Source organism: Odontesthes bonariensis, chromosome 7 (assembly GCF_027942865.1).
Source record: "Odontesthes bonariensis isolate fOdoBon6 chromosome 7, fOdoBon6.hap1, whole genome shotgun sequence".
Taxonomy (NCBI): Eukaryota; Metazoa; Chordata; class Actinopteri; order Atheriniformes; family Atherinopsidae; genus Odontesthes; species Odontesthes bonariensis.
Window position 1 is genome coordinate 16,893,257 of NC_134512.1, and position 26,552 is coordinate 16,919,808.

General features: G+C 40.8%; 1 protein-coding gene across 1 annotated transcript; it reads left to right on the forward strand.

Moving 5' to 3' along the window:
* Positions 1–26,468, forward strand: kcp (kielin cysteine rich BMP regulator). Its single transcript, XM_075469744.1, has 46 exons — positions 1–706; positions 2,395–2,921; positions 3,278–3,350; positions 3,774–4,069; positions 4,152–4,326; positions 8,204–8,277; positions 8,395–8,485; positions 9,172–9,254; positions 9,361–9,454; positions 9,534–9,613; positions 9,706–9,791; positions 9,937–10,027; positions 12,676–12,775; positions 12,889–12,974; positions 13,258–13,351; positions 13,430–13,579; positions 13,663–13,769; positions 13,851–13,944; positions 14,029–14,202; positions 14,295–14,377; positions 14,463–14,556; positions 15,206–15,388; positions 15,491–15,661; positions 15,742–15,915; positions 16,014–16,096; positions 16,167–16,257; positions 16,335–16,417; positions 16,502–16,675; positions 17,952–18,131; positions 18,240–18,504; positions 18,904–18,986; positions 19,093–19,186; positions 19,256–19,429; positions 19,568–19,650; positions 19,985–20,105; positions 20,183–20,265; positions 20,553–20,652; positions 20,761–20,849; positions 21,596–21,698; positions 21,810–21,952; positions 22,083–22,255; positions 23,726–23,837; positions 23,923–24,024; positions 24,113–24,277; positions 24,378–24,678; positions 25,767–26,468. Exons 1-46 carry the CDS (start codon positions 604–606, stop codon positions 25,985–25,987), a joined length of 6,306 nt encoding a protein of 2,101 aa, XP_075325859.1. The 5' UTR covers positions 1–603; the 3' UTR covers positions 25,988–26,468.
* Positions 26,469–26,552: the final 84 nt, after the last annotated feature.

Consider the following 26,552-nt stretch of genomic DNA (forward strand, 5'->3'; position numbering starts at 1 on the left):
CACTCAACAGTAATTGTTTGCCTGCTTCAGCATGGCTCCCCTCCAGTTTCCAGACCAGGTTTTAGCTGATTACCAAAACGGGGGTCTTTGAGAATCAACACGGCTGAACAGTGCTGGGTGGAGAGTTTTGTTTTTTTTCCAAACAGAAAAAAAGGAAAAACAAGGGAAGAAAAGACTTCACTCAGATATCCCTCTGGGACTGAGGCAGAGACAAGAGTCGGTGACCTCCCACGCACTGAACACCTGAACTTTTTATTTTTGCGCGTATCTTCCATCTCTTCCTTTCTACTCTCTCTTTAAAAAAAAAAAAAAAAAGGATATCTTAATAAGAGGTGCAGATGTTTTCGACTTTATTCCGAATAGTGAAGCGAAGGCCCCAGGGAGGGATTGTAAGTGTTTGACTGCAGATAAGTGACGCCCTGCCTGCATCCAGATGTTTCATGTTTCCCCTGCGCGCTCTTTGGAGAGGTCTGCTTACCGCGGAGGAGCAGTGAAAACCGAGCTTATAGACCACAGCATCAAATCGGGTTAAGATGACCATGAATACTATGCATTTTGCATGAAGTGTTTGGATTTTGATGAATCTTTTTTTTCTTGAGGAGAATGGAGAGCAACAAACTGAGGAGGGTTGTGTTGCTTGAGTTACATTTGCTGTTGGTGTTTGCGCTGTCTGTGCACGCATATTCTGATCCAAGTCACGAAAATGGTAAGATTACTCTGCATGAGTGATAATTGAATGAAATACTGCAATTAGATTATAATACCATAACATACGTGCGAAAAAATGCGAGGGCATTCGTGCAGGAAGGGTTTTATAGACAGTGTTTAAATTGCAACTTTAAAATAAAAACTGCAACTTAAAGCTATTTGGTAAGCTAACTTATACTCAGGAAGCAAAACTTAAGTTTCTACTTAGAAATAATTTGACCTGTTAAAATATGTGGTTGATAACATTATATAATGCATTTATGCAGCTAAACCAATGGTTGACGATGTGAAATCAACATTTTATTGCTGCTAAATCTGAAGATTGTCTTATTGTAACTTTAACTTTCGGCGAGTAATGAGATGGTTTTAAAAAAATAACCTTGAATTATTTGCCTAATGTGTTTTATTGAAACACATTAGGCAGTTATAGCTGTCAGATAAATGTGGGGAAAATCTAAACATTGAAGTCATTGAAATCTAAACAATCTAAACATTGAGATTGTGTCAAGTTGATGAGACATAAAACCTTATACCTATTAGACACAATGAAGATATATCCTGTAAGTAAAAAAAAAAAACAATCAACAAAACTGGGCATTTATTAGAACTTACAGTTTCGTCTTTTGGCAGAAGATGTATTCATTTAAATGTGTTGCATTACTTGAGAGGAAGATTAGACTGACTGTATAATACTGAGATGTTGGTTTGAGGTATGTGAGGTTGTGTCGTACTGATTAATGGTTTCTTTTGCAGACTCTCAGTCATACACAACTGAAAAAATGACAATGGCATTTTTTTTATGATCAAACTCTGACTGCTGTATTCTGAATGAGTTGAAGCTGTCTCACTGATTGTTTGCATAATCCTGCAAATGAAGCGTTACAGTAGTCCGACCCGCTTGATATGAATGTATGAATCAGTTTTTCGGGGTCAGACTAAAATCAAAATAGAAAGCAGTTCTAGTAACGTTAGTAATATCAAAACTGAGAGCAGTTTCCAAATTAAAATCAAGCTCTCTGACTCCATTCAGTTCTCATCAGACATCCAGCATTCAGTATCATCAATACAGTTCAATAGCTTGTGAGCAGAAATCAGATCATGACATAAACAAGAAAAGTACAGCTGCGTATCATCAGCATATGAATGGTAAGATATATTATGAGTCTTCATAATATCACCAAGTGGGAGCATGTAAAGATTAAAGAGAAGTGGACCAAGAACTGACCCTTGTTGAAACACAATAGGATTTTTATTTCTGTTGAAAATAAAAACACCTGTCAATGCGAACCAGTTAAAAACCTGATCGGTTACATTACCTAATCATAAAGTCTTTGATGTCAAAATGTCAGGATCAACAGTATCAAAGGCAGCAGTGAGATCAAGCAAAACTAAAAGCTTTTGGTCACTGTTGATCACTGATTACTTTGGATCGAGATTAGTTTTCTTCAGCGGAGGTGTGATCACAGTAATCTTAAGAGAAACAGGGAAAAATGCCAGTCGTAAAGAGTTGTTGATGATATTTTGTCGTAAATTTCAGTGTTTTCATAGTTTATAAATTACATTTCATAGTCATTTAAAAAACAATGAAACAAAAATTTCAGCAGGTGGGATAGACTTAAGTGATGTCATGCTTCTTGGATGAATGGACTGTATATTATGAGTCTGCCTGTTATATCTCTTTTGCAGTGATTGACCTTCTGGCAGCCCTAAACATGTCCCAGCACAGAAGCGGTGTGTCCAGACTGCAGAGTCCTAGCAGCGTGATGTATAAAATACGTCCCCGAGTAGCCTACCTGACCCTCCCTCGTGAATACTCCCACTTCCTGCACTCTAACCTTCGGGGTAGCATTGGGATACACTTGGTGGGGCGTCAGGCATCGGGATCCAGTGCCACAGTTTTTTCTCTCTCCTCCGCATCTTCGCCCATTGTCCAAATTATCTCCTCCACCCTCGATAACACTCTACGCTTGGACTACCCGTCTGCAGGGACAGCTCTTAATAGCTTTCAATTTCCGAGTGGAAATCCCCTCTCCAGGGGGGAATGGGTACAGTTGGCTGTGAGCCTGGAGCCTGGTAGACTAGCGTTTTTTGTAGACTGTCAAGAGACTGCTGTTTTTGAGATAAAAGGTGAGAACAGGATCAACCTGGATATTCCTGAAGATGTTATCATTGCTCTCGCCAGCACACCAGGGAAAAAAGACAGCAAATTCAATGTGAGTTTCATAGTGCGCACTTATGTGTATACTTACAGAGAAAACTAAAGAAAACAAAATCGCATTGTCTTACCATTTACCTTACCTTCTGTGGTAGTTTTTATGGGCAAAGATATTAGAATGCCGCCTTTGAGTCAAAACAGTCAAAACACTCTTTTAGGAAATGATCAAAGCCACTCAGAGCTTATAAACAACCACATAAAGTGTGAAAACTGAAATTAAAGCAACATATAAGCTAAGATTCAGAATCCCCCCAAAATTTCCATTATTCTGCATGATATACAGTTGCATTCCACATTTTCTGCCTCCACTCTCCACTTTGTTTCTGTGTGTTCATTTATTTTTTCTTCATGAAGGGATATTTGAAGGCAGCTGAAATATCACTGAAAGCATATCTGAGGCGTCCGTGGAGCTGTGACAACACAACAGGTGAGAAAATGATCATCTTCACCAAAACTCTGAAATATGCTGCAGAAGTTGTCCTGTGACTGTACAGCGTAACCCCCCTGTTTGTTTCTCTTTGCCTCATTCCACTCCCCCTTGTTGGCTCAGAGGATTTATAAAACTTTGTATGTTGCTGCTCTGGGATCCACTACAAGAATCTCTGTCAGTGATGAACAGCTACATGAACTGTCGCTAGTTACAGACAGAATTATGAAAACTCAGTCCCGGTTTTACTAAATTATTTGCCTTCAGGCAGACATTCCCCAACAATTTGTTTGTTATTGCATAGTGTGGGTTTTCATTTTGACCGTGCTCTCCAGGATGTTTGCCTAGGACCCAAAGTTATTCCACTATTCATTAAAAAAACTCCCTCTTTTCTCCCATTAACTGCCTGTTTCCCTCTTTTAGATGATCCTTCTCCATCTCAGTCCACAGACACACAAATTAGCTCAAGTTTCTCATCTGACTCACATCACGATACTTCATCCAGTAAACCTAAAACAAATCACAGGCTGCAAGACAAAACCAACCATTATCCCAAGGACATCCAGAGTGATCAGCTGCAGAGAGGTGCTGTACTGGGGCCTCCAGGATCTCCACAAGGGGTCAAATCTGTTTCTCAGTTACAGACAAATGACAGGCTAAACAAGCTGGAGAAGAGACTGGAGGAGCTGGCTCATATGTTGGACATGGTCAAAGCCCAGGTAATTACTGCACCTGTACATGACTTTTCATGAGACGTGATGTGAAGAATTATGGCAGGAATTTATTTTTGGTCTATAATAGAACGTAGATCTGCAGTCACGGGTGAAATACCTGGAGGGATGTGAGTGTGTGAGGCAGCGATGTGTGTGGGAGGGACTTGAAGTGGAGGATGGCCAGCACTGGCAGACTGACCTCAACACTGTGTGTTCATGCACATCTGGAAGGGTCAAATGCCAAACTAACATCAAAAGTGAAGGTAAATCAGCTTCTTCTCTCTATTTGTCAGGTCTGTCGCTCTCAGTGTTTTTTGTTTTGTTTTCATGTCTTTTCTCACTATCATTTTCTTTGCCGTTCGTACAAAAACAGTCAGATCCTTTCTCCATTTAATTTTTTTACACTCTCAACAACTCAGCATTTACTAATAATTAAATGGTGTTGAGTAGAGAGTTTGCAAAGCGCCGTTCTCTTCTCCCAGAGCCTTGTCATTCATATCCCTGTCAAAACTGAGGCAGAGGTTTCCAACGTACTGGGTATCGCTGTAGAGCCAATAAGTGACACATGGGAAACTGCTCTATAGTTGCTTATTGTCAATTATCTTTCTGTTATGGAAGTGACACAGTGGGCGCGTCAACAGTATACAGCAACAGAAAAATGTTATTCTATTGTGCTGAGTTATGAACAATAAACACGGACTGTGTACAGAGGGGAGAAGGGGGTGGACACCCCGACTCCCCTCGAGATTTGCGAAATCAGAAGAAAAAAGTTAAGGCAAAGCTGTGAAGACTGGTTATACTGTACAAAAAAGTAACAGAACTGAATTGAAATGAAAGGGCAGGTATAATAGGCCTGAACAGATCAAAGATCTCACACTTTTAGACAGACAGCTGTACCAACTGGCTAACAGGAAACTATGTGAGGTCAGGTACAACTGGGAATCAAAATGTCTTTTGTCTCGTTCCTTTACTTGTGTTTTATTATCATTGTGGGGGTTTTGCATATGTTTGTATGTGGATTTAGCTGTTTGGAAGGGCTTATCACTACTTAAAGCCAACTTTTCCCCTCAGGCTGGTGACCACCCCTTTTCCACTCCTGGCGCTACCACTTCCTGCAGTTAGTGGGCAAGGAGATGCTATCACTGTTGCCAGACAAACTGGCAATTTCATTATTTGAGTGGACAGTGGACTCTGTCAATGAAGTCCTCAGCATACTAGTAGGCTGAATTGATTGTCAGTCAGTCATATTTTCTAGGGTTTGTTTTCCTTTTCCACGGGGTTTCACTACTATTTATTCATAGAACTAATAGTACCTTGTTTGGCATGCTCAGACAAGGTATGATTGTGAACAAAAGGAAGGAAGAGCATGATGGAAAGAAGAATGATGAAAGACAAGCGAAATTTACAGCATTTATTGGTTTAATTAATTTGGCTTGGATCGTGTTAAGATTTATGCATTTGGCATTCAAACTCATTGTGCAACAATTGCATCTGGGAACTACCTTTGGAACCCCCTCCATGACTGAGCTTTAAGCTATAATAATGGATGATGTCCACTATGTGTGCCCTCTCATCAATTGCCTGCCTTAACGCTGGGCCACATGGGACTGGAGGACTTTCATTCCAGATAAAAAGCAAGTCAACCAAAGCAGCTCCGAGTGGAATAAAATAAACAAAAAAAATTTCTTGAATGCTCATTGCGACAATTCATGGTTTGATAACTTGGTTTCTATCCATTCATTTCAGTTTCTCAAAGACCTTGAAGATGAGACCACTCAGTTGTGGATCCATGTAGCAACTTAAACAGCTGTTATCAAGTTGTATTACACAGTCACTTACCTTTCTCCTGAAATCTTTAGCAACCAACTGCCATGTTGGGTGACAACAGCTATATCATGAATTGTAAGATAACTAGCGTACATATCAGTCTATGATATCTAAACTGTAGTTATGATCCTGTTTGCCTCAAAACATGGTTTCAAGCTCCAGTAGCAGCTGTCCTCTTGGCTCCGCACATGTTATGTGTTCTGACTTCTGCCATGGTGCCTGTTTCCATGGTTTTCAGAGGCTGTCTGCCAAATGCACAACTGTTGTTCCTTTCTCATTGACTGGCATGATCCATCCACTGGAAACGTTGTGATATGCCAAACCCTGGAGTGCCAGGAGAAAAAAAAAGGAACATGGAACGTGTCCCAGAAGATACCAGAGGAAGAAACTTTAGTTGGCGCTGTTATACTATCATTCACTTTAAGGGCCCAGAGGGATAATTCATATCAGAAAAATAATGGATGATTAAGAGTAGTGATTAGTAGTTTCTTATTATCAAAAGTGAAGCAATTGCAGAAATGCCTTACAATACAATACTGACACTGAAAGCTACTGGAAGCTGTCACTGTTTTTTAAGAAACACTCAGTAAATAAAGTTAATCTATAAATAAGACACTCTCTATATTTACTGTATGTACAGATGATTTGTAGATATGTATGTGCCCCAAATTTGCCACAAATCAGCTAATACAGGCTCAAAGAGTCATCCTGATAGTTTTACATCTGTCGCCCCTATATTTTGTGTAACTACTATTTTGGAAACTTTACTTTAGGTATTTTGGTTTGAGCCCTGCTAACTACATGAAAAAACCTGTCATGATATAATGAAACAAATGTATGGGCTTGAACTGGTCATGTTAAAGTCACTTTTCAGCATCTATTTCTATGTCTTCTAATATTATTAGAAAGGCACCGCTTGCCGGCGAAGAGCTGACTACTAGCCAAGAGAGCCCACAGCTAGGATGTCCTGGCGGTTTGGCCGCTAGCTCACCAAGCTTAAGGCTAAGCTCATGGCCTCCTGTCCTGGTGACCACACCTTAGTCAGCTAACTTATCAACCAGGGATCCGACAGATCACCCAGCCAGCTGTGAGCCATGGCTTTGCGCTTAGCCCTGCTCACCCTAACTTCTCCAGAACACACAGTCTGTTTGACCTCACCTCTCTGAGAATGTAGGTGGTGCTCTGGAGATTCAAAGCAAACTTCTTCAGCCATAACATTTATGGCTGATTTTGCAAATGATATGCCTATAACACACACACATAACGTTAAAAACTTGACTATGCAGAGGGAGACTTTAAGGATTCTCCATCTACATCTCATCTCTCATCTATTTTTCATCTGACCTCACCATTTGCTCACACAAAGCTATGGAAACATTGTTCTACTTATAGTGCATATTTTTGTCAATAGTCTTATACACATGAACCCTCTGTCTTCTCTGATATCTTCAGAGAACTTCCTCGGTCACTATCTGCCACTCCATCCATCTTTCCCATTATCACTTTTGCATGGAGCCATGGAGACTCCAAAGTGACACACACTTGAGACTCCCTCTTACACACACTTTGATCTCATGCATGCTTGGCTTGCTAGAGGAAATGCTTGTGGGCTGCTGGCACAGTAGGCAGCCTCACTAGCCTCTCTTTCACTCTGTGATTATTGCCCTCTCGCATACACAAACACATTGTCTCTGTCCTCTGCAAAGTTGTAATTAAACTTTTATGATTAAAGTAATTATCTGCTGAAAAGTCCAAGGTAGGCAAAAATGGCATTTGATGAGCACTTTGATGTGCAAATGTTTTCAGTAAAATAAAGTTTAATGATTATTTTTTCTCATTAAAATAATTTAATCAGCCCCAGAGGGGGGAGTTGTCAGGACTGTTATGTGATGGATCTATGTAATCTGTCAGAAAAGTCTTCATTGCCCGGCATCTCTTCATGTAAATCTTTCAGTGTCAATAGACCTGTACAACCTGTCTTTTGTTAACTTTAACGTCTGTAAGTCTGCAGACACTTCTGGTTATGGTTACAGTCCATAAAAAGTGTGTGTGAACGCAAGCATCAGAGCAATGCTGTTCTGTCATTACTGGGAAGAGAGCAGAGCCAGATGTTCCCCAGAGGCTCGGAGAGAAGGTGGAGAAAATCTGTGGAGATAGTCAGAGAAGATAAAGGGCGAGACCTGCGATATTTTCACATTCATTTCTCTTCTCTAACCTACACACATTTGTACATATTCCAACAACTGGCATATGCAGATGCACACTCAGAAGTTCCAAAGTTTTCAACCTCTAAAATGTTTGTGTCATTTTCAGGTTGTGACCTGGATGGTAGAGTTCATAATGTGTCCTACAGTACTCTGGATGGCTGTCAGACATGTACATGTAAGGTGAGTATTTGACATTGAGCCTCAATTAAAACAAAGTTTCTCAGACGTACTGTTTCTGTTCTTTTCTTTTCTTTTGTTTTTTTTGGTTACAATCTCCTTTCACTTTTTCTGTAATAGGATAATAACAAGGAGTCCTCTCCCATACCATGTCCCTCACCAGACTGCACACAGAGGGAGACAGAACCCACTGACTGTCAGCAATGCAGAGGTGAGAACATATAATAATATAGTATAATATATTATGTTATATATTATTTAGTAATGTGAACTGCAATGAATCGAAAACACCACAATTATTATACCTCATTTTCCTTTTTTCTTGCACTAGTTAGACTATTGGGGCACTTTGAAATACCACCATGGCACACTATGCGCTAAATTCTGCAGTCCAGCTGAAAATGATAAATTAGCCTAATTCTCTCAGAAAGTCATGCTTATCGGAGACAATAGTCCAACACCCCCTCATATTGTTGCAATTTAAAGGCTTGTACCCTGGGAGGTATTGGTTGTTCCATTATTTTTGAAAACACCCTACTACTGGCAAAGGGATTTATTTCCTAGCTTCAGTGGCTGCATTTAAAAATTCCACATATACAGACTCCTTTTTAATGGGAAAACAGATTACAGACCTGTGTAGAACATGAATGTCTTACACCATACCATGCAATGTTCAATAGTGTCAGGTGACATTAAAAAAAACATAAGCTGAAGTGCAATTGAAAAAAAGCCACCTGAGAACATCACAAATACCACTTTGCTGGCTGGAGTGAAACATGCCATTTTAATTCTAAGACTGAATTGATGGGCTTTCTTCTCTGCATGGTTGCATTGCAAACTTCTAGCTACTTAACACCTGGAAGCAGCAGAAGAGTAATCTGAACTATGTGTTTGCAGGTTGCACCCAGGCTGGTGTCAGGTATGAACACGGAGATAAGTGGAGGCCAGCAGAGAATCCCTGTGATGTCTGCTCCTGTTTGGTGGGTTCAATACCAACTGTATGCTGACAGTAAGTTTGCATCCATCCAAGTTTCCATAGTCTCTCACTTCTTCTCTGGTGTTTTTTTTTTTCTCTTCTCTCAACAGGAGGGTCATGTTTGCTGTGTGAGGGAGCAATGCAGCCCTCCTTGTGAATACCCTGCTGCTCCTCCACCCAACAGCTGCTGTCCCGTCTGTCAAGGTGGAATTCTTAGTATTTCTGTTTGCAGCACGTTTTAAATGCACTGAGTAGACACTGTGTGTTTGTGTGTGCCTTGAAGGATGTGGAGTGAACGGACTTGACTTTCCTAATGGAGCTGCTATCCCAACTGAGGACCACTGTCAGGAGTGTACTTGTGTGGTACGTCCCTCAGAAATTGTGGGTTTTATATGAGAATAAATCAACAGATTTTTTTTTATTACAAAAGCTTTTTGGTGTTCTTTATCTCTCAGAATGGAAATTTGGCATGTTCAACACTTCCATGTCCTGCCTTGTCTTGTCACAACCCTGTGCATTATGCTGGAGAATGTTGCCCTCGGTAAAAAGACTGCCAAACCTCATCCACATCTCAATCAAAGATTCTAAATTTTCTTGTGGTTAATGAGTAAGATTTTTGTCAGGTTTTTTTTCTTTGTGTGTGTGTTTATTTTTTAATCTAAATGTTCATGCTTTGGGATTTGTAGATGTGAGCAGTGTGAATATGAAGCTGAAGTTTATGTGAATGGACAGAAATTCCCATCCAGAAGAGACCCCTGTCTCCACTGCAGCTGCTCTGTGAGTGACAAGAGTTTCTTTCTTTCTTTTTTGGTTATGTGACTGCTTTGTAACCTGCTTCCAAATTAAAAGGATATCCTCTGCTAAATATAAATCATTACACAATTAAATGGGCAATGTATCATTTTAGCCATCTATTTTAATCTCAACAGTCTACACAATTTTACTTGCATATCTAGGATTTGATGATCTTCTTTTTGTCTGACGACAAAAAATATTATAATGAAGAACTGGAAGCACATTGTCTCATAAAGACTGGATAATTGAGGTGATTAGAAAATGATCAAATTTGGGAAGTAAGCTTTTAGATTACAAAATAATGTGACAGTGTACGGCAAAACTCAGGCACTAGTGGAGCGATACTTACACATGCACACACACACAAAAATGTCTTTCACAAAGCTATCAGACATCTCCCAATGGTGGTTATGATAGGATCTGATACAAACATTTCTGTTATTATGGCAAATGACATATGTTTTGAAGTGTACATTCCCGTGAGGATCAAGATAGGGTCTGTGTGCTGTAGAAGTGTTAACATGAAATTACAGGTAATTACTGTCAATTTATCTTATCTTTTTTTGCTTCTGTCTGTGCATCGTGTGTGTTTTGATGTTTTGGATTTTTTTTAAATAAATGTCTATTATTGATAGATGGTACAGAGCCAACATTTGACAGTTAAAGGTGGGGTATGAGATGTTTTCTGGAGCATTTTGTATCATATTGTCTGAAAACCTCCTCACGACCCCATTGCACCAACTAAAATAGAATGTTTGGGGGAAAAAAATAATCTTTTAGTCCATTGTAGAGGGTGTAGCAAGAGGAAATGTCTGACCAATAGAAGTAATGATGAGAGTTACTTCTATTGGATTCTGACATGCCAATCAACCGTCAACCCCCCTCACCCCTCCCCCCTTCGCGTTCACAGACTCGTGATTCATGTGTTTTGAAGGCGTGGTTTCGAGGGGTGGGCTGAAGGGAGAGGCAAAGTTGTGTATTTTCAAAAATATAGCTTGCAGGAACCGTTTTTCCAAGATCTCACACCCCACCTTTAAGACATTTTAATTTAGGGAAAATATATAATGTTTAACTTGGTGCTGCCTACACATAAAGAAGTGGTGACAGGGGCATGTTTATCACTGCGTTATGTCACATGATCTTTAACATGAAATGTTTCTCCTATCTTGCTTGATATGTAATTTTCACATTATCATCATTAACAGCTCAAGGTCTCTGTGTACTATTTTAAGTTTTTTATAAACTGGCTCTGGATTTCACTGGCTGACAGGTCTGGAATTCAAGCAGAGTTCAACTCTTTCACTATGTATGGTTGACTGAAAAAAATTAAGTCCACATATTAAAAGTAAAGAAGGAAAATCCTTGATTCTTCTTTGTCTGAGGAAGAGTGTTTGTACTTTATCACAAGTTGCTCTTTTAATGATTCATTAAAAACTTCTTTACTCATCCATTAACTTTATGTGTTGAGTTAACAACGGGAGTTAGTAGGTGTAGCACTCAGAACTCGCTTTAGAGATGTGCCTGCTTTTTGCACATTATTGTTATAACTCTTACTGTGTTGCCTTGCTGTTGTAATACATCCAGGAGCTTCTTTGACATTGTCTTGTGGAAATAAGAAAGGCTTTTTGAGAAGATGCTGTTTATTTGGCAGCATGTTGCTCCAAAACCTGTATATTGTTTAGGATAACTGGGGACTCAACAGATGTGTAAGTTACCTATGCCATGTTCACTAATGCACCCCTATACAATCCCCAGCCTTTGAACTATATTTTCCTAAGATGTGTGATGGTCTGTCTCCTCCTTAGCTTGGCAGAAGCAGTGTGTATGATTCCCATGAATAATGGTAATGGTTACCAGAGAAGGCAGGAGTGATTTGAGAACTTGTTTGTATATGTATTTTTCTTTGTATAATGCATTCATGGAAGCAGTGATTAACCGTGGCAGTGGTTTCCAGACGTTTCCCTGAGTCCATGCAGTTGATTCTACAACAGTAACATGCCTGTTTTCAGTGAAGTGCTGCCTGCCAGATGGAAAATGAAATCCATTCATTCCTTGTTTTCAGCCTTTTCCCTTACATATAAATTATATAATACACTGAAGATTTTAAAATTCCCTAATTCGTTGCATTTCATCAAGAAGCATTCTTAAATGACTAAAGTCTTTCAGAGTGGTGAAGCCTTCCCTATCTTTACCGCCAAAAAACTCTGCTGATCTCTTTTTACCTCATACCCAATCATACTATCCAGTCATGCCACTGATAATAATTTGTAGTGAGACGTTCACAGCGTGCTTTGTTTTTTAGCATCAAACACATTTTCCATTTATTTGTTTCCTCTGTCTAAACTTTTTAAAACATGTTGCTTGCCATTGATTCTTAAAAAATAAACAAAAAAACTCAGATTCAACATCTGACCCATTGTCTTTGTTTTAGCTTTGATTAAAGCTTAAATGATTTGCAGATCTTTCCATTTTGTGTTTACTTACCTTTCACACAGCATTCCAACTTTTTATGAAACAGGGGTTCAAAAGAGTCTATTCTTCAAGTCTAAACTTGCTTTACTTTCAGGAGTAATATGATCATTGCTTTGATGGTGTGATGCATCTTATCATGTCTCATCTCCGTCTGTTAGGCAGGCGAAGTGTCTTGTGAGCGAACGGATGCCTCGTGTCCCACACCACACTGTAGTCACCCAGCTAAGCACAAAGGAGAGTGTTGTCCCACATGCAAAGGTGAGTATAGATAATGCATCTGAAAAAAATGTTTTTCGTGTTGAACACAGGCTTTCATTCATACTATTCAAACCTGAGCAAAAATGGCCAAGAGTTTGTGTTTGTTCCCACAGAGTGTGAGTATGAAAGGAGGGTGTATGCTGATGGAAACGTATTTGTCCCTGCTGGGGATGGACCATGCCTGCAGTGCAGGTGTAAGGCAAGTCTGTGCAATGTGCTCAAAAAGAGTATTTTAAGTGTAGAAATATACCTAAAACATGTTTTTAAGACAATACACGTGAAAAAGTGTGTTTTGTGCTTTCCCCCTCAAAAAAAATAAAGACTTCTGAAAATGTTGCATTTGTTAAACACTCAAAAGCTTTCCTTCATTTTTAATCTGATTCAAAGTAATTGTACTAGGATTCAAAGTATGCACTTTTACGAGCATTTGTTGTACATGTAACAGAATGGATTTAGAATTTATTTGTGTGTGTCTGATTTAGGCTGGAAATGTAATTTGCCATGAAGAGAAATGTCCTCCAGTCCAGTGCTCCAATCCAATTAAAGACCCACATCTTTGTTGTCCAATCTGCAAGGGTAATTACACACACCCACACATGCAAGTGCAGCTCATCAGTGTATATACACTATGAAAACACTCCCTTCTCATCTTAGCGTGTGTTGTGGAGGGGGTGGAATATGAGGAAGGCTCCAAATGGCACCCTGAGGGTCCATGTACCAGCTGCACCTGTGTGAATGGAGAGACCTTATGCACACACACGCAGTGCCCCCGCACTGACTGTCTGCATCCCACCAAGATTACTAGTAAGTCTGAGCGTGCGAGAGAGAGCTTTATTTGTATAAAGATGCAAGTATGTGTGTGTAAACTGCCCACATTGCCTACGCAGGCTCCTGTTGTGAAGTGTGTGAAAGCTGCACTTACAACCATCGAATTTACGGCAACGGCCAGAGGTTCACGACCCCTGACCAGCCCTGCCACATCTGCACTTGTCTGGTGAGTGTGTCTCTATGCACAAATACACAACGCTTTGCACATTCACACCCACACCCACTAACATGACCAGTGTCTCCTCAGTATGGAACTGTTAACTGTGAGAGGCAAAACTGTCCTCAACTCAACTGCACCAACTCTTACACGCCACCTGGAGAGTGCTGCCCAAAATGTCAAGGTATGGGTGCAAAATTGATCTGCAATCCATCTTTGTTATCAGTAATGTTAGCTTAACACAAGTTTTTTTTTTTATTGCCTCCAGACTGCTCCTTTGAAAACCGTGTAATTGTGGATGGGGAGGCTTTTCCTAATCCTGTGAGTGTGTGTGAGGAGTGCAAGTGTGTGAGCGGAAGGATTGACTGCCACCAAGCACAGTGCCCTCATCCTCGCTGTAATGCCCCTCTGCCAGGAACATGTTGCCAGAATAACTGCAATGGTGAAAAATTATTATGACATATCCTATCAGCAAAGTGAATACATTTTAAGAATTTAGATCACAGCAATATAAAATATTCTTCTTCTTCTTAGGCTGCAACTATGCTGGGAAAGAGTATCCCAATGGGCAGGAGTTTCCCCACCCTACTGACCCATGCAGGACATGCAGCTGCATCGTGAGAATAAACACACGCAACAAACTGTGCTGATCACTTGTGTTGAAACTGGTTTTCATTTGTGTTTGGGTTGCATTTGTCATAGAATGGGAATGTTCAATGTCTGAAGAAGAGGTGTCAACCACTGCCATGCTCCAACCCTAACGTGCTCCCTGGAGACTGCTGCCCCCAGTGTCCTGGTAAGGAAGTGCAAAGTTTAAAGGAGAAGAGAGAGTGATAAATAAATAACCAATAACCAGTTGTTTGGGGGTACACTGCAAATAGAAACCTGTAATATAAAAGCATATAATCAGTGGTGCTTATATACAGATCAGCCTCCAGCATGCATGAATGCAGGACCTTTTTTGGCTATCCTGTTGTGTCTGGCATCAGGAAGCTGGCAATGAATTCTTTGAATCTTGTTGACTTCTTCAGTGGACTAAAATGTTGGAAGTCAGGCCAACAACTTTGTCTCTTTGTTGCGTTCCTGAACTTTGTCAGTGCAGTTTTTTCAGACGGGTGGGGTTCATTCTTCTGCTCAGGGGTGATGCTTTCATCAGGTGGATATCAAAGTAACATCTATATGAAAGTCAGAACCCAAGATGTTTTAGCACCACATTGCATTGTCATGAGGAGATTGAGTTTATGTATGTCAACCATCAGGGGTTTTAATGTTCTGGTAACCAGTGTGCATGTGTAATCTTTTTTTGGAAAGTTTCATTTTCAAATTGTTTGCCTTAAGCTTTTTTTCAGTTTCTCATGATAGCACATTATCAGTCACAACATGAACTATGACGTTGTAGAGTGACAGCTTTTCATTGATTATTTTAATGGATGTTACTTCATCAGATCCTCCATCAGACTGCGAATATGACCAACGGCTCTACAGACACACAGAGCGTTTCTACCACCCGGGTGACAACTGTCGATTATGTGGGTGCAACAACGGCACAGTTCACTGTCAGCATAAGCCCTGCCCCTTTGCTTCATGCTCTCATCCCATTACACAAGAGTGCTGCCGGACCTGCGAAGGTACAAGTTCATTCACCCTGGTGCCACAACTTAACGCCAAAGCACTCTTGATACTCAAAATTTGCTTATCTACTGTGAATTGATTTAATTTCTCTTTTGCAGGCTGCTTGTATGAAGGCCGAGAACGAGCTAATGGGGAGTCATGGGATGACCCATCAGACCCATGTGCCATCTGTGTTTGTCGCGAGGGCACAGTCCAGTGTGAGCGGAAACGCTGTCCACCCTCCAACTGTAACCACCCAGTACAGAGACAGTGTTGCATGTCCTGTGATGGTGCGTTACTGAAACACTTGAAAGTCAAAAGACTTTCCTGAGACAGCTTCTACAGAATTGTTTTAATGTTCTCCCTGCAGGCTGCACTTTTCATGGTAAAGAATATCCTGACGGCACTGAGTTTGGGGTGGATACAGATCCGTGTGATGTCTGTTACTGTTACGGAGGGGATGTCATCTGCACCAAATTACCCTGTAATGAAGATTGCAGCCACCCTTACAAACCACCTGGACAATGCTGTGGAGAATGTGAACGTACGTGCTGTTTAAATCGTGTCTAATTCTGATCTTAGGCTTTGTTCCTTGCTCTCATGATCATGAAATGACAAAACAAATCTAATGTCATTTGTCAGGCTGCTTCTATAACAGTGCTGTCCTTGTCAGTGGACAGTCCATCCCTGACCCCGGAGATCCCTGCTCTGAATGTATCTGCCAGGTATCATCAACACACACAGAAACTCTTGCGACTTAATTTTCTTAATTTTAACGTGCTTCTTCTCTTACAGCGCGGCTCAGTGCGATGTGTGAGGAAGCAGTGTCCTGCAGTCCTTTGTCCACATCCGGCCACTAACTCATGTGGCTGCCCTGTCTGTGATGGTAACTGGCTTACAACTATTCACAGCTCATGTTATCCAGAGAAACTCAGGAACTAATGCTTCACTCTGTGTGTGTAGGTTGTCATTTCCAGGGTGTGACTTATGTTGATGGACAGACCTTATCAGAGGGAGAACAAGGGTGCCAGGACTGCACATGCTCAGTGAGTAAGAGAACTGTGCTAGTTGGGCATCAGACTCTCTGCACCCTCAAACCTGCTGTACATCGTACGTCTTTTTTTCTGTAGAGAGGTGAGGTATTTTGCGTGCAGAAAAGATGTCCTTCTGTGCCGTGCCCACACCCAGCTCTGGATGGCTGCGCATGTGGGGTGTGTGATGGCTGTGACTTTGATGGACGGAACTGTTTCAATGGAGAGCGATTCCCGCACCCTGAAGACCACTGTCAGCTCTGCTCCTGCCTGGTACTGTCACACACTTATTTTCATTTAAAAATGTGTGCATCACAAATACTGTGAGATAAATCCTAAATGCATTTGTATAAATGTGATGCAGTGGACAAGGAATGGCCCACCAGAGTTTCAAGTCTGTCCCCTGTTGACTCTGAAATAATTGCAGCTTTTAGATGTTAGTTGTAATTTAGTTCAAAACTGAAACAAAGAAATCCAGTGGAGACCTACAGTAACAGTGAAACTGTATGTCATAATTTATGAAAACAAAACTCCCACGTAGAGCACAGTGTGTTGCCAGCAGTTAGTGCTTTACAAAAAAACAAGGTACTTTTGGTATTGAAAGAAGAAAATATAGGCCTTTCGAAATGAGGAAAATTTTCATGTGTCATGAGCAAACCAGAAACCTCAGTTTTGACGATAAAAAGCATCACTAAAACAGCATCTTACAACTAAAAGATGTTAAAAAAAACTCTACCTCCACCTCAATGATGTCTCTAGTTCTATATAAGCGTCTTTGAGCATTTGGAAAAGCGCTATATAAAACTTATGTAATATTATTATAATTATTATTAGGGATGTCACTTCAGTGGCTCCAAGTACGCTCATCTTTAAAATAAACTAAATTATCTTAATAATCATTAGCACTGAATGTTTTGACTCTTCACGAACATTTCTGACCTCTAAAGTCAGCAGGTGGAGTTTCTATAGCTTTACCTAAAACAAGACCCAAGTCTGATGAGGTTGGCTTCCGTTGTTGTGGTCCTGACTTGCAGCAGATGACCGTTGTTTCCAAAACTTTCTCAGTCCTGTGATTATTTACCGCATGTTTGAATGTGCCCGTCTGTCGTAGCACTTGCTCCTTGGACAGTTAGTAAGACATACAACTGTGTGTTTGGGCATGGGTTTGTATTGTTAATTGGTATTTTTATGCACACTGGGTTTTTCTTATATCATATTGAATTAGTTTCGGTATTTCAGTCACGCTTAGAATTTTAGATAATACTGTTTTCTTATGTTTGTCACCATAATTTAAAATTTTGCTTTTCCATTTAAAGGATACTGGGTTTTCATTAAAATAAACATAACCAGCATTGACATCTTTTCAATCCCATTAACTGGCCCTGTGGGGAACAAACCTCACTGCCACCACGTGACTTATTCATCCTCGATTTTACAAGATCATAACTGATTGAAAAGCCAAAATTAAATCAAATCTTTATCTCTGTGTGTGTGTGTGTGTGTGTGTGTGTGTGTGTGTGTGTGTGTGTGTGTGTGTTTGTGCATACAGAATGGTGGTGTGGTGTGTACGCGTGCATCTTGTCCAAGCACTCCTTGTAGGCATCCAGAGACCCCTACAGGCGAGTGCTGTCCTACCTGCACAGGGAAGTGTCTGCATCAGGGTAAAGAGCATCAGTCCGGCTCCACCTTCACATCACCCTCTGATCCCTGTTCGACATGCTCCTGTCTGGTCAGTCTGACACTTCTAACTAGATAAAAAGAATCTAGCTAAAAATTATTTTGATAGATATTATTCTTCCTTTCTTTATTTTCTTTATTCATCCCTTCTTCTGATCAGAACGAAGTGGTGAACTGTCAGAGGAGACCTTGTCAAGTCCAGTGCTCGCACCCCATCCCTTCAGACACCTGCTGCCCCGTCTGTGACTCCTGCTTTTATGAGGGTGTCGTGCACTCCCACACTCACACTTTCACTTCCTCATCCAATCCCTGCCAGCGCTGCACGTGTGTCAGAGGCACAGTTTCCTGTGTTCCTCTTGTCTGTCCACCAACACGCTGCTCTCAACCCATTGTCAGGCCTGGGCAGTGCTGTCCAGAGTGTACAGGTGCTTTTTTGTAAATGATTTCTTTTTTAAATAATTGAGACTTATATGTTTCTACCTGTTCATGTGTTGTCTATTCATCCAGAAATGACTTCAGTGATTTCTGATCCCTGTGTCTCCAATAAAAACATGCAGTCTTGGTGCTCATCTGTTAGAAATACAGAAACATAATGTAAAGTAATCATGAAAGAATGTACCGAATTTTTTGCTACAAAGTGTTCAGAAAACATACAGTATATTGTGATATTATTTTTACTGATTACTATTTTTAAAACTATACATTGTATAGTAATTCTGTAGGAAGTGGTTATGTCTGCCAGAATGTTTTAAATCTATTCTAATGTTTCCTTGACTTGTAAAAGCCCTCTCTGTTCTCTGTGTCTTGCCTGTCTCTGGTCACAGTGTGTATTCTGAATGGACGGGAATATGATGATGGGCAGATATGGACTTTGAGCTCAAACCATTGCTCCACATGCACCTGTCAGGTCGGACTTTCTCATTTCTGCATGTAAATCTTAGATTTAGACTTAAAATCTTTCCACACCTGCTCCCTTTCTTGCATTTAAATGTCAATCTGTCTTAATCTTGCAGACAGGTGAGGTGCAGTGTGTACCTCCCAAGTGTCCGAAGCTGCCCTGTGTGCATCAGGTGACTGACCCGGAAACCTGCTGTCCTCGCTGTAGAGGTAAATAGACCATTATGAATTATAGATACACTGGGAGGAGTTGGCAAGAAACTGAATTATTCTTCTCAGGTTGTGTGTATGGAGGAGAGGAGCACACAGAGGGCAGCAGCTGGTTTGCAGACTCCACCCCTTGTATGACTTGTATGTGTGTGGATGGCGTGACCACCTGCTCAGAGGTACAATGTCTGTCTCCATGTACCAACTTCATCAGCATGCCCGGAGAGTGCTGCCCAATGTGTGCTGGTAAGCAAACTCACGTTACCTGTTGTTGAGGTGTTTCTCAGAAGTCTCCTCAAGTCTTGAAAGGCTCTGAAACCTAAAGTTTCATATTGGTTTTATGCTTTTGGTGAGTGATAATTTTATCTGGTTAATGCTGAGCAGACTGCGTATTTGAAGACCAAGTGTACAGCCCAGGGGACACTTTCCATCCAGCCAATGACCCCTGTCAGATCTGCACGTGTGAGGTATGAATCAGATATTTTTGTCTTACTATTCATGCATTTTAATACTATGTAACATGTAACAGCATAGTGTAACTTATTTACACTATGCTGATATTGATCATATGAAAATCAGAAAAAGCTTTTTTGTTCAATAGATTAGTTCAATTATTGGTAGTTGTGAAAATTGCTGTCAGTTTTTGTTTGATTCGTAATTAATGCATGACTGTGTAAAATGGATGTCTCAGTTCTACTTAGCAGCAGAGGCTTAAAAGGATGATACAGAGCCAGAAGTGATAGTGCAGACATTTTTAATATTAGAGATGGTTGCAGTTGTGCTCAAATCTGTGTGTCGTAGGTGATGCCGAATGGAGAGCAACACCTGAGGTGTTACAGAAAGCAGTGTCCCAGTCTGGTTGACTGTCCTAAGAGCAACATCCTGTTCTCTGGACCAGATTCCTGCTGTCCCGTCTGTGCACGTCAGTACTGAACTACTGTCACACAGTATATCTTTTTATCGCTGTCTGAGCTCGCTAATGATTTTGTTTGTGTTTAGAGCCTCTCACTAACTGTACAACCACACTGATTGGCAATGAGGTATTGGCAACAGATGACCCCTGTTTTACCTGCCAGTGCCAGGTAAAACAGCAACACTTTTATTGTGCTTTGTTACAAATATGTGAACTCAGTTCAGTCCAATCTACAGAATGTAATCCCCATCAACAACTTCTGGTACGGTTTACAGTAATCTTTTGAGGGGAAAGAAAGCTTTTTACAGGAGAACAGACAAGAGTTAGAGGCAAATAATCATGGTGCAGTCACTTGAGTTTTACCTTTGACTTAAGATATCTAAGCACCATTATTGTTTAGTTGTTGGTATAGGCTCATCTACTCCTTACAGTAATGCTTTGTTGTTTCTGATAAAGGATCTGACCTGGACCTGTTTACAACAAATCTGCCCACCACTCACTTGCCCTCTTAATGAACAGTTAATTCCTCCTGATTCCTGCTGTCCTGTGTGTAAAGGTGAGATCTCATACCGTACAGTAAATGATCCCATCATGCCACATTATAATATCATCCTATAAAGACAAACCACCTCTCATTAATATGGCTTGTATGTGTTCCTTGCAGATTGTGTGATTGAAGATCAGAACAAGCGTGTGACCACCGGCACCAGCTGGACTGACAGTGATGACAATTGCGTCACATGTACCTGCAATGTGAGTCGGACAGAAATGTTTACATTACTCTAAAATACCTGAAGTGATGAGCAAGTCGACCCGCAAATTGAGGCCTAAAAAATATTTAAGGGCCAAGAAGGCACTAGAATGAATAAGCATCACAGTACCTCAAGAGGTATTTAAGCTGAGTGATTTGTACAACTAGGGGTCAAGAATCCAACAGAGAGTTCCACCAAATTGCATTCAGCAATTCAGGTGCTGTTGGCTCCAGGAACTCAGAGCTGCTAGCTAGCCCAGCGCTTCCAGAGGTAGTCCAGTTGCCAAGATTAGCAACACACAAGAGAAGTGAGGCCAAGTGAGAAGCTACAGCACTAAGTGACCTGTGGAAACTGCTAGCTCTTGGAATACCGGGGGTGAATCCGACAGCTATTCCCAGACCAATCAAGCCTGTTGGCTGCTGTTTGACCAGAAGCTTTACAGCTCCACCTTGGAAGTCATCAGGATCGGTTCTTCCAAATTGTCTACGTAAAACATGCAGGCTGTCTGACCTCACCTTTCAGAGAATTTTCAGGATCAGAAATAAAAAAAAACTTTATTTTCAGTGGAGGGGAACTTTAAGTGATATTTTTCCAATGATGTATTTTAGATAAGCAAACACTCAGACAAAGTATAATTTAAAGGCTTGATAATTGGACCAAATATTTGTTGGTAGATTTTGTTTTTTTGACTCGGCTTAAAATGATCAACAGTTTTCTTAAGTAATCTATTTCTCCGTGCATTCTCAGCTGGGACAAATTGAGTGCCTCATTGAAGAGTGTTCACCTGCTGTTTGTGTGAATGGCCAAAAACAAGTGAAGATTCCTGGGAAATGCTGCGATGAATGCCAAGGTATCAGAGAATATTAAAGTGAACTCCTACTGCCTCACTGTTTGCTGAATGTCTCACAAGTTTACTCTATGTGTGTGTGTGTGTGTGTGTGTGTGTGTGTGTGTGTTGCAGACTCAGGGTCGTCGTGTTTGCACCAGGGGACTGTGTACCACTCTGATGAACAGTGGGAGGTGGATGAGTGTATCAGCTGTACGTGTGTGTCTGGAGATGTACATTGTCTCAGTGAGCGCTGCCCTCCTCTCAGCTGTGCAGCAGTCAGTATAGCAAACACACACTTGTTTCTTTGTGTTACACTGTAGACTTGTGATTAGCTTTCAGTAAGCCTCTTGAGTTCATTATAGTTACACAACCACTGTAACACAGTCTGTGTGTGTGTGCTGTCAGGATGAGATGCCAGCAGTTGTTCCAGGTTTGTGCTGTCCTCATTGCCTCCCTCGTCCAGCTACTTGCATTGCATTTGGCGACCCTCATTACCGCACCTTCGACGGCCGCATGTTGCACTTCCAGGGAACGTGTACATATGTCCTGGCACAGGATTGTAAAGGTGGAGACTTCAGGTGAGAGGGTCACCATGGTTACCCATGCAACTGCTCCATGACATCAGACATGTCTTGTCTACTGTTTTTTTAAGTTGTTGTTTTGTTAATTGGAAATATTGAGAAATCATATTAAATGCAGATGCTTTTGTGCTGTCATGTCCAATTTCCCAGCTAGTTAGTCCCAGTTAATTTCCCACGTTGCAGCAGTTTTTGCTGTCATTTTCTCTCAGGATGGGTCTAATTGGAAAATAGTGTTGAAAATTTCAAGCATTTCCCTTTAAGATCACCTCTTCCAGCCCTCTGAAAATTCTTCACATGACATGATTTAAGAAGGTTGAGTTGAACTGCAAGTAAGTTATGTCCCCTGCTGATCTTTATGGTCCATTGTGAAGACCTTGAGACCCATTTTGAGTTCAGGATTGGTTTTCTAAGGTAAGGCCTTGTTACTCAGCTCGAGTGGCAGGTTATTTACAGTGACTTTAGGTCAGGGAAAACATGGTAAGATGCTACACCTAAAATTGTTTATTACATTTGCAGGTATTCATTGTAGTCTATCATAGCTCAGTAGAATGAGACAAAAAAAAAGGTGGACACAAATCTATTAGTGTACAATAATTAGAAAAGGTGTACAAAGAATTGGAATAAAGTTTGCCGGTTAGACTGATGCTGCATCAAGGCATAATGTGAAATGATGGATGACAGGAAGCTTGGAGTCTAGACGCTGGTGGTGTGCTTCTATTGAGGCTCCATCTTAGACAAGTGGAGAAGGTGGAGCCAGGGAGGAGGTGCGATGTATGACGCAATGTCCAGAAGGAGAATGACAGCATAAGAGAGATTTAAAAAGCAAGAAAAATAGACTGATTGGCTGGATGAAAAAGGAAGCATGAAGACTATTGGACCAAAGCAGTGATGTCATAATTCATGTGGCAGGTTTGACAGCGTGGGAAGGAAGGGAGTGGCAGGGAAGCAGTGATTCTGACTTCAACCTCAAGTAAAAGGCTCTTCTTTTGCCCATGTTCCATCTCTTCGCCAGATTTTGTGACATTTGGCGTGCCAGTTTTTTGCAAAAAACTAGATGACAAATAGACAAACTGCACTGAACACTTTGGAGGGAAAATAATGGACATTTTGAGGTCTAGGCATTTTAAATAAAAGGTGCTTGCTGATGACATCACAGTTTTGCTTGAGATCCAAGTATTATATCGTTCTCAATGGGATCCAACCTTTGGGGTTCTGAATTTTTTATTTGTTTTTCTGGTGGAGATGATTTAGTTTAGGTTCATATACCAGAGCAGAATCGGTTCTCTGTTAGTGAAACACACCCTTTATGAGAGATAGGGGACTTTTCTTCCCAAATTTGAAGAAATGTTGTAATATTTACATATGAATATCTGTACTTGTGTTTGAGGTCTGCAAGTGTGTGATCTTTTGATAAGGAGAAACTCATTTCAAGTAAAAACTGAATTGAACACATTTTTGTTCATACAGTATTCATGCCACAAATGATGACCGTGGCCGTAAAGGGGTGTCCTGGACTAACGAGGTCACAGTGTTTATGGGAGATGTCACAATTCAGCTGCTCCAGGACTGGGTTGTGAAGGTTTGTGTGTAAAGGTATTGCATATGATTTCATATAGTCTTTGTTTGTGTTACACATCCACCAGAGTCAATTTTGTACTCTTTAGGTGAATGAAGAGGTTGTGACTCTGCCGTTCCTCAGAGAACCACACATCTATATAGAACGACAAACCAACACAGTCTTACTCAACACAAACATAGGGCTGAAGGTACAGTATGACAGTTTCTCTCTTTTCGTTCTCACAGTGTGGACATTCTTTTTGTAACACACTTACACATTCACCGGTGCACCTGTAGGTTCTGTGGAGTCCTCGTTCACATGTTGAGGTGAGCGTGCCAGGTTCCTATAAGGGCCAAACCTGTGGACTTTGTGGAAACTTCAACAACTACTACCAGGATGACCTCAAAATGCCAAGCGGACAAATCAGTCCGTCAGAGTCTGAATTTGGCAACAGCTGGAAGGTAAGATCAAAACAGAGATGTAACAGAGAGGCCTGATAAAGGACAGACTGTCACAGAAAAACAGGTCATACAAAAACATATCAAATAACTGTCATTTAAGGTGACAAATGGAAGTCATCCCCTCTCATCCTGTCGGCCCGGTGAGGATGTTAATCCCTGTAAAAGTGCGGGTTACCAGGCCAAGAAGGGAGCCAACACCCGCTGTCGAGTCCTGAAGTCTGCTGTCTTCAAGCCCTGTCATCACGTGGTGCCTCCTGAGCCGTGGTACGGCGCTTGTGTCTATGACCTCTGTGCTTGTGGGGCCAATACTGATGAGTGTCTGTGTGACACACTGGAGGCCTATGCCAGCCAGTGCAGAGAGGCTGGAGTCATTCTGCAGTGGAGGAGCGCATCACTGTGTGGTGAGTAAAACACATGACTCACAGGCCTTGCAAGTGGCAGATGCAGGGCCTCAGAGTTATTAACAAATGTAATATTATATGTGTTCCTGTTTTTTTATATCTAATCTTGATTATTTGTTTTAACGTTGGAAATGTCATTGTGAAATTAAGTTCTGTAATATTATTATGAAAATTATCATCAAAGCCCCTGAAAACTTTTAGGGGCTTTAAACATCTTCTGTCTAATTGTGTCAAGCAAGCAATCTACAATAATTCAAGAGAAAAGCCAGTCTTCATCTTTAAAATATGGCCCCTCACTGTTGTTAGCCACCTGCTAATTGCTGCTTGGCCTTATTAACTCATTGGCTGCCAGCCATTTTCAGTTCAGAGCCACCCATACTGCCAAGTGTTTTTCAGTATTTTGACTGATTTTCCAAGACCCACAGAAAAGTGTGTCTTATGACTATCTACACACCGAAATTACCAAAAGAAAGAGTAGACTCTCTTCTTTGATCAGGAAAAAAAAGTTTGTTTCTACCATTTTCAGTCTTTTAGTAATAGACAGTAGAACATAGGTTGGTTTCACCAAAAACAGCTGTTTGACCCAAAAAATGGAGAAAACGAGCTCTTTTTTTTTGTGCATAGTGGCACTGCTGCCACCTAGCGGGTAATTTTGCCAGTATATTCTCTGTTTAGTGTTTACAAACCTAAGATTTAGTGACGAACTCCGCTAGATTGTCCCCCAGCCCGCTCCGTTAAAAAACGCAATTGACGTCTATAGACGTCTTTGGCAGTGAACGTTTTTTTTTTAATTGACGTCTATAGTCTCTAGACTGTTGCCTGATTTTAAATTCATTTAAATGATTTTATTTGTTTCTCTTTATATTATTTTATGTATTTTTAATGCTTCTTGCACTCCCTGCTGCAATGCTTTTATTTTATGTAAAGCACTTTGAACTGTTTGTACATGAAATGTGCTATACAAATAAATTTGATTTGATTTGATTTGAGTCAATGGCACCGAAAGAGTTAAAGGTCAACACACAAAGCAGAAGTGAACACAACGTCCCCAGTGACTCACAGTTTTTCTATGCTCTTGTCTTCGACAGCTGTGGGCTGCCCATTGGAGAGAGGCTTTGTGTTTGACGAGTGCGGCCCCCCATGTCCCGTTACCTGTTTTAATGTTGACGTACCACTTGGGGTGATAGAAAGCCACTGCTTCAAGCCCTGTGTGCCAGGCTGCCAGTGTCCTGCTGGTCTGGTTCTACACAACAACTACTGCATACAGCGAGAAAAGTGCCCGAAGATCATCCATGGCAGCCCTTTATGATGCTTGAACCACTCGGTTACAAATGTTGCTCACACATGCACTGCCACCTCTGTATCAGACTCCTGCTACTGTATCGCAAAGCTGGAAAAATATCCAGATGCACCTCCAGGATTCCAGATATAGACTGAGGAGAAAGATGCTGTTATCTATAGCACTGAGTATTTATACATCACACATTTTAATTATAACTGTTCATTTTTATCTTTCCTAACTACTTCTATTTACACATTTACAAGGTATTGCCTGTGACCTTTATATTGTTTTACCAGTATTAAGAAAATCAAAGCAGCTTTTTTTTACTCTACCAGTTCAAATTCCGCAATGTGCAATGTCTGACTGTATGTACAGTAAGCCATGTAATCTCAGGTACTCTTCCTTTCCCATTTCACAAATAAAAGTATCACTGATATTTGTGCTTTACTTTCTGTTACTGTGCATAATGATGTCCTGATCGATGATCAATAAATTCCTGTGAGATGAATGGCAGTCTACTTTACTGATATCTATCATTTAAACATCTATCAGGCATGTTACGAAGAAATCTACGATCATCTTGGTGAATTAA